The 12,508-nt window shown below is 40.8% G+C and overlaps 1 protein-coding gene across 10 annotated transcripts in view; it reads right to left on the bottom strand.

Annotated features, from left to right (window-relative positions):
• HMBOX1 (homeobox containing 1) overlaps positions 1 to 12,508 on the bottom strand; it is a 117,305-nt gene that overhangs the window by 24,532 nt on the left and 80,265 nt on the right. For all 10 annotated transcript variants that reach the window (XM_075048913.1, XM_075048914.1, XM_075048918.1 and 7 more), the window contains exon 6: positions 12,245 to 12,398. In XM_075048913.1, coding sequence (XP_074905014.1) covers positions 12,245 to 12,398 — 154 coding nt within the window. The remainder of the gene's footprint in view (positions 1 to 12,244; positions 12,399 to 12,508) is intronic.

The following is a 12,508-nucleotide window of genomic DNA, read 5'->3' as shown; positions in this document are numbered from 1 at the left end:
TGGGCTCATTACATATATTTTTCCTAATGCCTAGTACCTCCAAGATCTGGACCAGAACTATTATTGTATTAAGTGCTGTACGGACACAAAGCAGAAAAAGGTATTTATTTTTTAAATATCAATCTGTTCTCTGCCTTGCAACCTAAATACAATCCTTATATCCATCTGGATAGATATAAACAAAAGAGAATAAGAAATAATGAATTAACATAGGCCAGCATGCTATTTGGTTAAGCTACTATGGTGCCAAGACCAGGTACATGAGGTTCTTTGTAGACATCATAGCAAAGAAGAACGTTTAAGGAAAGTTTTAAGCAATGAGGTAGTTTTGTGGATCCTTGAAGAGTACTACTTCTCAAATCTGGCAGCAGCAACATCTTTTTATTTATTTGCTACAGATTATTCAATGACCGTTCACCATCCATGGGGAAAGGAAATAACTAAGTTTATCATCCAACTTCTTATAATTTTTTTTTGCCTATAGGATTGTGAGTAGTTACCTTGGCAATAGTAAGCTCCAAGGACTCAAAAGTATTACTTCATTAAGAAACACCCATCATGCTTCATATTTCAAGAGCACTTTCTATAACCAGTTCATAAACCCCTTAAAAGTATTGTGAAATTGTGTTCTTTATTCTTAATATTGTTAGAAGAATTTACAGGTAGAAGAACAGCAAAGTTAAAAGATACGGACACAAGAAACCAGCTGCGAAGCTGTGAAATCAATCCACAGCTCCTTACTCCTAGATTTGTGCTCCCTATCATGAACCATGTTTTTTGCCATGTGCTTCCTCTTAAACGTCATTGCCACTCTAGCTCAGAATAGCCAAGTTCCCTGGGGACAGTCTCTTTAGGAGGCATGACTTAAACAGTACTGGTAGCAATGCTCTAAAAGCAGCTGAGGAGTTGCTGACTGTATGTCCTATGTCTAGAAAAATAAATTATTCTTATAATTTTTGGACATCAGTAAAGCATTTGATACAGTTACAAATGGGAAATTATTCATAATTTTGGAAAAGACAAAGATTACTATAATTATGAGACAGGGTAGAAAGGAGACATGTAACTAAGAACTGGGCTGAAAATTCAAAATAATTGCTTGCAAGACAGCTATCAGTGATATCCCTCAAGTATCATCCCTGGAGTATCTTAAGAACGAGAACACTTAATGATCTTGACACAAAGTCTGAACATGGTAATGAAATCTGCTGATGACAAAGTCAGAAGCCATGTCAATACAGTGAATTGGAGTACCATAAAAAGTAATAGACAATCCTAAGGGCAAGAACTAAAAAGAAATTTAACAGTGCAGTATGCAAGGTCATACACTTTGGGAACAACAACAAAAAGATCATCAGCTGGAAAGATTGTTTTCTGTTAAGTCGGTATGACCAAACGACACAACGCAACAAAACCACCAAAAAGGCAAAGCCTTATATAGCTGAGGATGCCAGCTATTTCCAACCCAGAAAGAAAAGCATTAAAATACTTGCACGAGACCTCACCTGGACTATATACAGTCCTGGTCTCCTGCATTCAAAAAAGATGAATTTAAAACTGAACATCTCAAAGTGCAATCATAGCATGACAGAGGAATGGAAAGCCTATCTTGGAAGAGATACGGCGTGTTTTACCTGAGCAAACCTCAAGGCAGAGATGAGGTTGTGGGGATACAACATGAAGGGGACCAACGCTGGAGACAAGAGATGGAGGTAAGGATTTATTTCAGTTAAATGATAATATTGATCCAAGAAGGATGGGTCACAAACAACCTCAGGAATTTAGATATCTAACCGCTGAAACAATAAGACCCTGCTGGGTAGCCATCTCCCAACGGGCTTTTGTACCCTTGGCCATACCTGCTTCTAAGATAGAGAATTAATCATTTTCTGAAAAGGATATTATAAAGGTTGACTGAAACAAGAGAAGCTGGACATGAAACTGGAAGTCCCAGTCCAACGTTCCTGTGATTAAGAGAAAATCAAAGGGCATTTAGAAATTGAAAGAACGCCAGCCTATGTACATAATAAGCAACAAATCAGACGACTTTTCCTATACATTTTGTACTTATGTGCTCTATTTTCTTATTCTTTTTTCTTTATAAGGAAATCATTTTAAAAAAGCTCTTTGGAACAGGTCCATGTCTCCTATTCTGTTGAAAGAGTTCCTCACAAACAGCACAGTATTCAAAACAAATGAAAACTTACGCATGTTCTGAAGGAAAATCAAACAAAAAAAGGTCAATTGTGCTATCCTGGACTACCAAAAAAAAAAAAAAAAAAAGGATAAAAAAGAATCTAGGATGTGGTAGTGACTTTTGTGGTTAAAGCCCATATGGTTCTCTGATAAAGCATTCTTTTTAGTCTGTTAAAGCACTCCACAGTCTGACCAAGAGCCCATAAATACATGATGCAACATACTTAAGAGTTTTACTTAGGAGTTTTCCTCCCTCACTTCTCCTCGTAATTACTCTGTTTATTACTTGTATAAAGACCTCACATCTGTTACTAGATGGCAGAGAATTTCCTTTCACTGAGGTAGGTTTGGACTCTGTTCAGAGACTAGCTGCAGTGAGAGTCAGCAGGAACACTTTGCGTACTTCTAGAAACCAGAAATGGGCAAATCCAACAGTGCTTTGAGCTGGATGGTGCTCACATATACTCCACGCTGACAGCTGGCTGCATCAAAGCGAGAGGTGACAAGGTGCCAACCTGATTACTAATTCCTTCCAAATGCTTTCCAGATCAATCAAGAAGTTAATTTTTTAATTCACTTAAGTGGGTTTATTCCATGGATAATATTACACATAGGTCAGGTAAGCCTCACTGTGAGCGACGACTATCCCTTCTAGCTGAACTTGGACCTGGAATGACACTTCTTGGCAGGTCAGGGCTGTCTAGTTCTTTCTCAGGACTATAAGCAGGCTGAAAAAGAGCCAAAGAGGGAATGATCACAGCTTTATGGTCACTTGTGCTTGTCACTGCCCAGGGAGCCATTTGCCACTGCCTTATCTGCTAAACTTCCCAGGAGTCTGCCCACAAAGAGCGAGTACACTCCCCAGCATTGTCTCAAGCTCCTCCAGTACCGACACAGGGACAGCAGAGTGTAACTGTTATACCCTTGCACTAGAGCACATCCAAAGACACATCACCTTTACATGGGTTATAATATGATGAAGAAATGTTGTTCCACACAGCCCACAGTGACAGTCATTATAAAACGGCTCCACAAAATGTAGACTGTTATGTGCCAGGGTCGAGTTCACACAGCTTCTGTGACAAGTATGTCATGACTTTCCCTGCCTCATGAAATCATGTTAACAGGTAAGAAAGTAATAATGTAGCTAATTAATACCAGCTTTTTGTTACTATTTGATTCTGGGTACTTTAAACAGAACAGTCATAGAAAGAAGAATACCATGAAGGATTACAGAAAATCTAGTGCTGGCATAGAAGAAAGCTCAGAGAGATAACCCACAGCACTAGACTTACACTTTTACACTGTCCTTACAGCAAGCAGCATCTAGAGGTCTCAACGTGACTGTAGAGAGCCCACTGCACTAGGCTCTGCGTATGAACAGAATACAAGCCCTTGGCTCAGAGAAGTTGTGACCTAAAGTGATTGGCTTTGACAGTCACATTAAATAATGTTCTGGAAAGTGAGTTATTTATACTGGATACAAATAAAGCAGATAATTGCTGTGAATTTAAAAAAAAAAATCTAAACACTCCCACGATTTAACTTCATTTGCTAACTTTGCAAAAAGCAGGGCAATGCGCACAGAAATGAACAAATTCAAACTCCTCACATACATGACTGGTTCTAAATTAGTTTTAACTGTTCAGGAAAAAGACACACATATCATTGTGGATTACTCTAAGAAAACATACTCTCAATCAATACACAAAAGTGATCAGCAAAACCCAGATGTCAGGCTGGAGGTCAGAGAACAACAGGAATCAGATTCAGCTGCCTGTAGAAGCTGGAATATTCACCCTGGAAATATGGTAATCAGTTCTGCTCCTGTCCCTACTCACCTACCCTGGGTCACTAAAAATTGAATGTAGAAATAGAAAAGGTCCAGAGAAGAGTGGCAATGAATGTTATTAGAGGCAAGGGAAGACTTGCCATCTAAGAAGAGATAAGAGAAGGACTATTTAGTTGAGAAATGAGATAAATAAGCAGCACATTGATAGCAGTAGATACAACGAATGATCACGGGAAGGGAAACACAGTGTTCTTTCTTATTCTTTCTCATGATACTCAGGCAAAAGGGACCTCCAACTTTTTAAACACATTTTAGCATATAAAATGAAACTAAGTATAATTAGTTCTCCCGAAGTACCCTGAAGACCTTAGCAGGATTTAGAAGGAATTACATATTTATATGAATAATAAGAATGCCCACAGCTGCAATTGCAGGATTAAAAAAAATAGGATAGGAGATAAGAGCTTTCATCCACAGCCACATGGTTGCTAGCCATGTGTGAACTAGTCAGACTGGAGAGGATAGGTAGAAAGAATAACAAAGACCATCATCGTCATCATCACAGCCTGGGTTACTGCCCAGCCTTGAAGCTTCAGTCACATGCCAGGACTCCACAGCGTTGGTGCGGTACCGGCACACATCGCAAAGTCAGCCCTTGTGCCAGGGACAAAAGATGGAGCTGGAAAAGGCACGCAAGGACAAAATGGCTGCTGGTGAACGAGGCTGACCTCGGCAGATATTAAGCAGCCTGTAGTTCACGGTGCTCTTCAGACCTGCCATGTCACACTCATGTTTTCCTAGTAGGAACTCAGGTTGAATCAAGGTTGCCTCTATACCTGCTCTCCTTATGCAATGCCCCAACACAGCTTTACATGCTGGGGATGGTCACATGAAATCACTGCATGGGGAAGCAGGGCAGCTGGATGTTGCACATGCGTCCTAGAGGTCTTTTCCAAACTTAATGATTCTATTCTATTCTATTCTGTTCAGGGGTACACTCCCATGTATGGGGTCCGTGAGTTGGGTCACCGCAGAGGACGCCAGAAGATGTTCTTAAGAGCAAACAAGAGGTTAAGAGGTAAACTTGGTCTTACAGATCCTTCCATACACTGGTGCTACTGGAACCAGCAAGAATTACATTAGCCTGCACAGTAAGCAACAACCATGCGTTGTTACATCTTCACTGAAAGCATCTGGGCACTTACAGAGATTTCCAATCCCATATATATGACAATTACTTTGATGTTACGAGCAGACTCAGGATGAGATCCTGCTTCTCACCTTCATGAGCAGGGAGATAGAATACTTAAGTATCTCAACTGGTCCTGGAGAAATGCAGGAAAGTATCTGGACTAGAAAAGAACTCCCATTCCTAACATGTGAGTTTATTGCACCAGCCAGTGCTGTTGCAGGTCAGACTGACAAGGCTCCTTTTGCAAATGTTGAATTCAGTCATTTTGACCTTGGCAGGTACAAAAAATTTATCTGGAGTCTGCTGCAAGGAGTTGCCCCTCCCACAGATCATCTTTTTATTATTTAAAAAAAAAAAAAAGACCGAGAGAGAGAACACAAAGATACAAAAAGCACCTAAGCTCCCTGAAAAGAAAAATAACTCATTAGGTGCTGGATCCTTCAGGAGACCAGAGTCTGGCAAGCACTTTGGACAGACATCCTTGCATTGTATTTTGCTGCATGCAATCTGCCAAACAACTGGGATTTGCTTACAGCTGATTAGAATAGAAAGCTTGCATATTATGCATGTCTAAGAGGGAACATAGCTTGATCTAATGCAAAATAAGAAAGATACTGTGTAGCAAGCATAAAATGGCTGCTCTTGCATTTTATGAAGACATACAGCAATGACCCTGAGCCAAACCACTTGAACTTTCAGACAATAAAAAGATCCTGCCTGTGTCTAAATTGTAAAGTGAACTTTACTGAATGCCTTTGCAAAGTGCCTGCACTCACAGATGTCAAAGCATTTCACAAGCATGAACAGCAAACAAAGACCCTAAAAAACCACTCCCTTCCTATGTCTCAGAGGACTGAATATTAAGTTGAACCTCCTACTGCAAGTTGCTAAAAACCTCCTTATGATAGAATAGAAAGAGATGGAAAATAATGTAAAGAAGTCACCTGATGTTTCCCTCTGCATTAAGATCAAGTATATCAGAACCATCCTGACATATTTTAGCTAATTTGCTCCTGAGAAATGTTCCGTAATTTCTGTAGAAAACTTGCTTAGTGCTCAACCATTCCTAAAGTTTGAAAGTTTTTTCTAATACCTAACACCAATCTTCCTTGGGAACCCAAGAGTTATAGGCTTTTAGCACCTTGCTCATCCTTTCTTTGGTTTGGCTCAGTCTCCCAAGCAGGTAGTAGATATTTTACAGTTGAGAACAGTGAGTCACCAAAAGGTTCAATGACATCTGAGGGTCGTAGGGACAGCAAAGCATAACTCTCTGCACTCCTCACCTCCCAGCAGGCTGCGAAACAAACCCGAGGCAGATGAGCAGCATTCCCGAGCCAACCGGTGGACATCATTATATCGATGAGAAACTGATGTTCTGTTTCTAACAGTGTACAAGCCTAATGGAAGAGGCCGAAAGACATTACTTCCTGCTCTGTTGTCAGCTTGAAAAGGGAGAAACGCAATGAATCCAAAACTTAAATCTCCTCCAAAGCCTTGTACAGGAAACTTAGATCCCCTATGGGGCCAGTATTAAGGTTCTGCTAGAAGACATAACTAAGAGTAATGGGATGAAATTAACTAAGAAAATTTCCTAACTGAATTTCAGGAGCTAATAGAGCTCTCATTTTCCCCAGGGAAGCCGTGGAAGCCCCAGCGCTCAGGAGAGCTGCAGTAATAGCGCTTTCACAATCGGAAGAATTTCTAATAACGCATGTCAGGACTGATATCACTCAGGGCCAGAACCATGCACAGGGCTGCGCTGGCCCAGCCCGCCACTGGCTCACTGGGACCATTGCAGAAGGTGCTTCTTTCAGGAGGGTAGACGATGCTAAATCTTCTACAGCATAAGCATGCAGCTGATAGAAATGCAACAGTGACTGGTTTCAGCACGGAGATGACCTTCCTCGCCAACTTGGGTCCGCTTTAAAGGGGGAACAAGAATACAACCTGGTCAAATTAGGCGAAGACTCTGGCAGTGATGCCAGGGTTAATACATTGCTTCTCCGTGGCAAAAATCAAAGGACACCTCTCCCGTGATGCCAGCACAACGGTCAGTGTGACCATGCTCTTAACCAAACCAGGAACTCATCCAACTCAAACCAAACAAAATCAGAACAAAACCAAGCAGATCAAAAAAATGCCATGGAAAATTTGTTACCTTTTTGTTAAACTTCCCCTTCCCTGTGCTCTCAGTTGGGCAATCCTGTCATTTGCCCTGGGCCAGTTCTGGCACACCCTCATTGCACAGCAAGCTGAACCAATTCAATAAAATGCAGGGGGAAATAAAAAGGATTTATTTTTTCTGAACCGAGCTGAATTGGCTGGTATTTCAATCAGACAAGAAACATATCTAGTATAATGCAGGATGGCAGGAGCAGGGAAACTGAGGAGGAGGAACTGAGAAGGGTGATGAGACAGGATAACACCTAAGGATGAGATGGTGACAAATTGTTAATTCAGCTCAGCTATATCATGAAACTATACCCTCAGTATCTTAAGAAATCTAAACCCATTTTCTTATGAATAAAGTTGCCTTGGATCACAAAGCCAAGTGAAACACCTGACTCCATTTTGCCATCTATGAAATGGGGATAATAGGCATCTATATCATCTAGACTTATTTAACCTAAATACATCTTTACAAAAGGATGCTTCATGAGCACAGGCAAGTGTTAAAATAAAAAAACAGACCCATAAAATCAAACCAAATAGCCCTCAACCAGAAAGCAAAGTCTCTACTCCCTAGACAAACTGAAATACTTTCAACTGATGAATTATTCATTTTGTTTAGAGCAGAATTTACAGTTATTTTAATTTAATCTTTAGATAAAACATATACTTAAAAAACAACACTCAACTCCCCCCTCCTCCGTCCCCCCCATCCGTAACAGCACTCGACAAAAGTGCCTTAAAATGGGTATACAGTCATTGATTCTGCTGCCAATCTTAGATGTTTTTTGCCTGAAAAAGAAGATAAACCTCAACTCCAACATACGATTAGAGGAGAAGCACAAATCACTTAAAAAAAAAAAAAAAGATAGACAAGACAACACAGCTTCATTAAAAAACAGAAAACCCTAAGGGAATTTTCAACTTCATAGTTCTAATGAGAGGGGTTGAAAAGAAGTAGTAAAGCAGAGGAAAGAAAAAAAAAAAATTATCTTTGGGACAAGACGTAACAAAAAAGAACACGAAACTGAACCAGAAATAGACTTTCAAGTTTAACCTCAGGTTTTCACAGAAAGGACTATTGTAGTCTTAGCTCTGTTCCCAAAGGAGGGTAAGCCACACAACAACATCACCACACACAAAACTCAGCATATTTCATGAGCAGGAGGCTCAAGAAGAGAACAGGTCAAGGTTGATATCACTAGCACAGCAGCGAGAGGGAGCTTGCACTGCAGTTGTCTGAACCACACCTAGTCTGCAGTTAAATATAGAACTTTACTTTCTGGAACTATTGCTCCTCTTAACCTTCAGAGCATAAATATTTGGAGAGATATTTAAAAAAAAATAGAAAGGAGAGGGGAGAAAGAGACCTGAATCTATTGTCCGAAATCTAAGCCTAGCGACTAATAAACTACCCTGGGAGAATTTCCAAAAAAGCAGTAAAGACTGGAGAATTGAATTACAGAAACCACAAGCAGCATTCTGGAAATCCAGTATAAACCAATTAGTTTCTTTAATACACATACCCTGTATGCAGACACTTATGTACATTAGACATTTAAGTATATGTGCTGGCCCTAACTTTAATCTTAATTATATCAGGTTGGCACCAATATAATAATTAATTGTACTAGAATTCTTGTTGATTTAAATCTTTTATAAAAGAGAAACTAGCCCTTCAACCCTCACCCTTCTCATTCAGTTCATGGGCCATATCCTGACCAGTGCCGTGCATTTTCAGTTGGAGAGCCTGCTGCCAGAAGCAAATCTCTCTACTTTTTCAATTAAATTCAGATTCTTTCCTTGAAGTGCTCTCAGCTGGTTTGACACATCAACTTTTAGCGACTGCATTTCTTACTGAGTCCAAGTCAAAAGCACATACCACAATTAACTGATAGAGCAGCCCAAGACTTTGATCCTCACCCAAAAAATGTTTACAGAGCTTCGCAGCAAAGTTTCACAAGTTTATAGGAAGTAGTAATTCTGCATTACCTACACAAGAGTTTCCATTAAGGTCTAGATGCAACCCTCTTATCTTCTGGCATTTAACTAAATCACCAAAGTTGTGTCTAACTGCAGACGGCTCCTCTTTGTAGCCCGAGAGGAAGGTGCATATAGCCCTCATATGGCTTGCATTAGTGGGACAGAATTGTCTTCTGGATCCGTATTTCTCATTGCTGAATAGCTAGAAGCCTAGATGAACAAGCACTTTACTGAGGTTCCCAAACACAAAGCTCAAAACTAGGTGCCTAAATCCCTGTGTGCACCAACAGTACATCAAGATGCTGCAGGACATACAAACGCAATGCAATGAAACTTGTGTTTAAGGAAAACAGTCCATTAGACTGAGGAAGATGCCTCCACTCACAGTCAAAACTTAATCCTTCAGACGTAAATGCAAATTCCAAATAAATGGCACCAGACCACATGCAATGCCAAACACCATTTTAGTGGGCCAAATGCTTATTCCTGACCCTATGGCATCAAGTGAACCTGATCTGTTTGGGCCAGACAGCCAGGAGTCTGGTTACCTTCATCCTGGCTGCTGTTATGAGTCATATTACAGACAAGCCTGGAAGACTCCAGTGACTTGTAAGTGAAATTAGTTAGCTTCTTCCTAGGGCTCCCAAGAGAGTGGTTTTCTCCCACTCTTTCAAAACTTGTCACATAAAACAACTCATCCTTACAGCTCAACTAGGCCTATTAAAGTGTAACAGTTAACCATATTCCCAACTTGCTTTATGGTGTAGTTTCACTGTCATACAAAGCTTTTACTACGGCTCGAGTTAACTGTGTTCTTGCCTCAAATAAAACTCCTCAGCCATGCTTTCCAGTACCCACACAGAAGGCTCTGAAATTCAGTGATCGCGGTGACCTAGCAAGGGCTTTGCAAATTAATATTAAAGGCAGCGTGAAGGCAATGTTGCTGAAGTCTCCATTAAACAGCAGAATAAGAAGAAAACCCGAGCAGCAAAGACCTTACAGAGCACAAGACACAGCGAACAAAACCAAGAATAACAAAGAAGAAGAAATAGGGTAATGAAAAATTAGATCAAGTGATTATGTATCTGCATACACAACTGGATGATTTCCAGTGTCAGCACCAACTTGCCTCTTCCCATATACAGAACCAAATCTCACACCTTTCTAACAGACACATACCAAACCATTACAGGTTGTCTGCCTTCTTGAGTGTCACAGCAGATACTGACTTTAGGAGAGATCTGAAGGAGGAGAGGGTAGAGCTTCCTTGCTTAGCTTTCTCTTTCTGCTCTGTGTTTCCACAGCACCTAGCACAAAGGAGTCTAAGGCACTATCATGATTCAAACAGCAAATAATAGTAGTTATTGCACTTTAGGTCAGACGGAAACCAAGAAGGAAAACACCCATGCCCAAAGAGCTCTAATTCTACTTCAGAGTAACTAAGTATTTCACACACAAGAGGGTTAATAAGGAGATGGTACTGTCCTGAAGGTACACAGAGCTGTAACGCTTCTGTCATTCGACATACTGCGATCAAGACAGCCATACAAGCATTTTAAAGTGCTAAAGATCCTATACTGCACACTGCACTGCCTGTGCAGAGGGGGACATTAGAAAAACCCAGTCCTCTGTAGTAGCAGATTTCAGGTTTTTGCATTAGTTGGGTCTTGCAAAGCAGAACAAATTTCAAACATTTACATTATTTTCTTTGGGGAAACATTCAGCCAAAGCTGAAAACATCCGTGCAGTGCCAGGACAGGATAGGGAAATAAACACTTAGTTACTGGTCTGAGCCCTGCAAAGACCCCGTGATGGCCTGTGGCCACATGGAAGTATGTCCATCGTGTGTGTAAAACAGCTTAGGTCCCTGAGGGAGCTCAGTATTTTGGTCTTAGCTTAGGCAAAAGGAGACACTTTCCTGCTCCTAGTCAGTTCCAAAGACCCTTGTGCAAGCAAGAGGAAAGAGAAGCATTACAGAAAGGGCAAAAGCACATCCTAAAAATCTGCTGACCAAGGACTCAATGGAGCTGCAAGCCAGAGAGGAGTGTAGCGCACACAGAGTCATCTGGTGCTTTCATGGAAAGGAGGTTCCTCATGCTCTCAGAGGGAAGAAAACTCCTCCCAGCCATTTAGCCCTTAACAGAAATAAGCATTCATCCCTAAACTACATTTGAGTTCACTAGCCCTTTTCTGTTATTCAGTATTATCCACAAAAGAGACATTACTGTAAGCAGAGGGAAAGGCAAAGCACATAGGCAGCCAGGAGACCAGGCTCAGAGAGTGCTTCGTCTCTGCAGGACTGAAGAGCTGGGAGCTCTAATGATCACCTGCCACTCTGCATATGTATTTGAAAGATCCACTTTGCTCTGTACTGTTCCCAGCTCATGTAAAAGGGTTGTAAGAGCCTTTTTGGACAAGGAATCTACTGCTTGTTAGATAAAGTTCTGCATCCTGAACAATTATAGCACTGCCAAAATGCCAGTATCAACTATAAAATAACATGATACAAATGAGTAAATAAACCAGTAAATTGGGAAAGGAGAAATGTAGAATGTAAAGAGTGTGCAGACCCCCAACGAGACAGAGCCTGGATTAGGCTAGGTGGAAAGCTTTCTGCAAAAGCAAAGGAAGAGCTGAACACCAATACTCTCAGACTGTGCTAAGGACAAGATGTCTTAGGGGCTACAAAAAATGAGATATTGTCCAGAGCAGTGTAACAACTTTTTAAACAACAAAAGGGGTGAAACAGCATCTCCTACTCTATCTTTTAGAATCAAATGATTACACTGTTATTAACTTGCATGATGCTAAAGCACATCCATGAAAAATGAAGCTAGTGTTCACCAGAGCAGGAAAACGGATATTTGTATTGGCTTTAAAATGCCCATCTCCAAAACCCCAAAGTCACATACCTTTCCATAACAGCCAGGCACTCCTTTCTCCATGTGAACCGACTGCCTCGCCGTAGTCTGAAGGTCCCAGAGGTAGCTGTGACTGGGGGAGGCGTCTGTCTCCATTCTGGCTCTTCTATTGGGATAGGAGCGGGTCTCATGCTTAACGTAGCCCCTAAGAATAATAAATACTGTGTTTCCTAGTGGATTAAAAATCACGCCCATTTTCACACTCCTGCTCATGAAAAAAAGACAAGACAGATGATGAAACCATTCAAACTAAAA

This window comes from Buteo buteo, chromosome 17 (genome assembly GCF_964188355.1).
Source record: "Buteo buteo chromosome 17, bButBut1.hap1.1, whole genome shotgun sequence".
Lineage (NCBI taxonomy): Eukaryota > Metazoa > Chordata > Aves > Accipitriformes > Accipitridae > Buteo > Buteo buteo.
The sequence above is the reverse complement of the archived record's forward strand: the minus strand, read 5'-3'. Positions and strand labels throughout refer to the sequence as shown.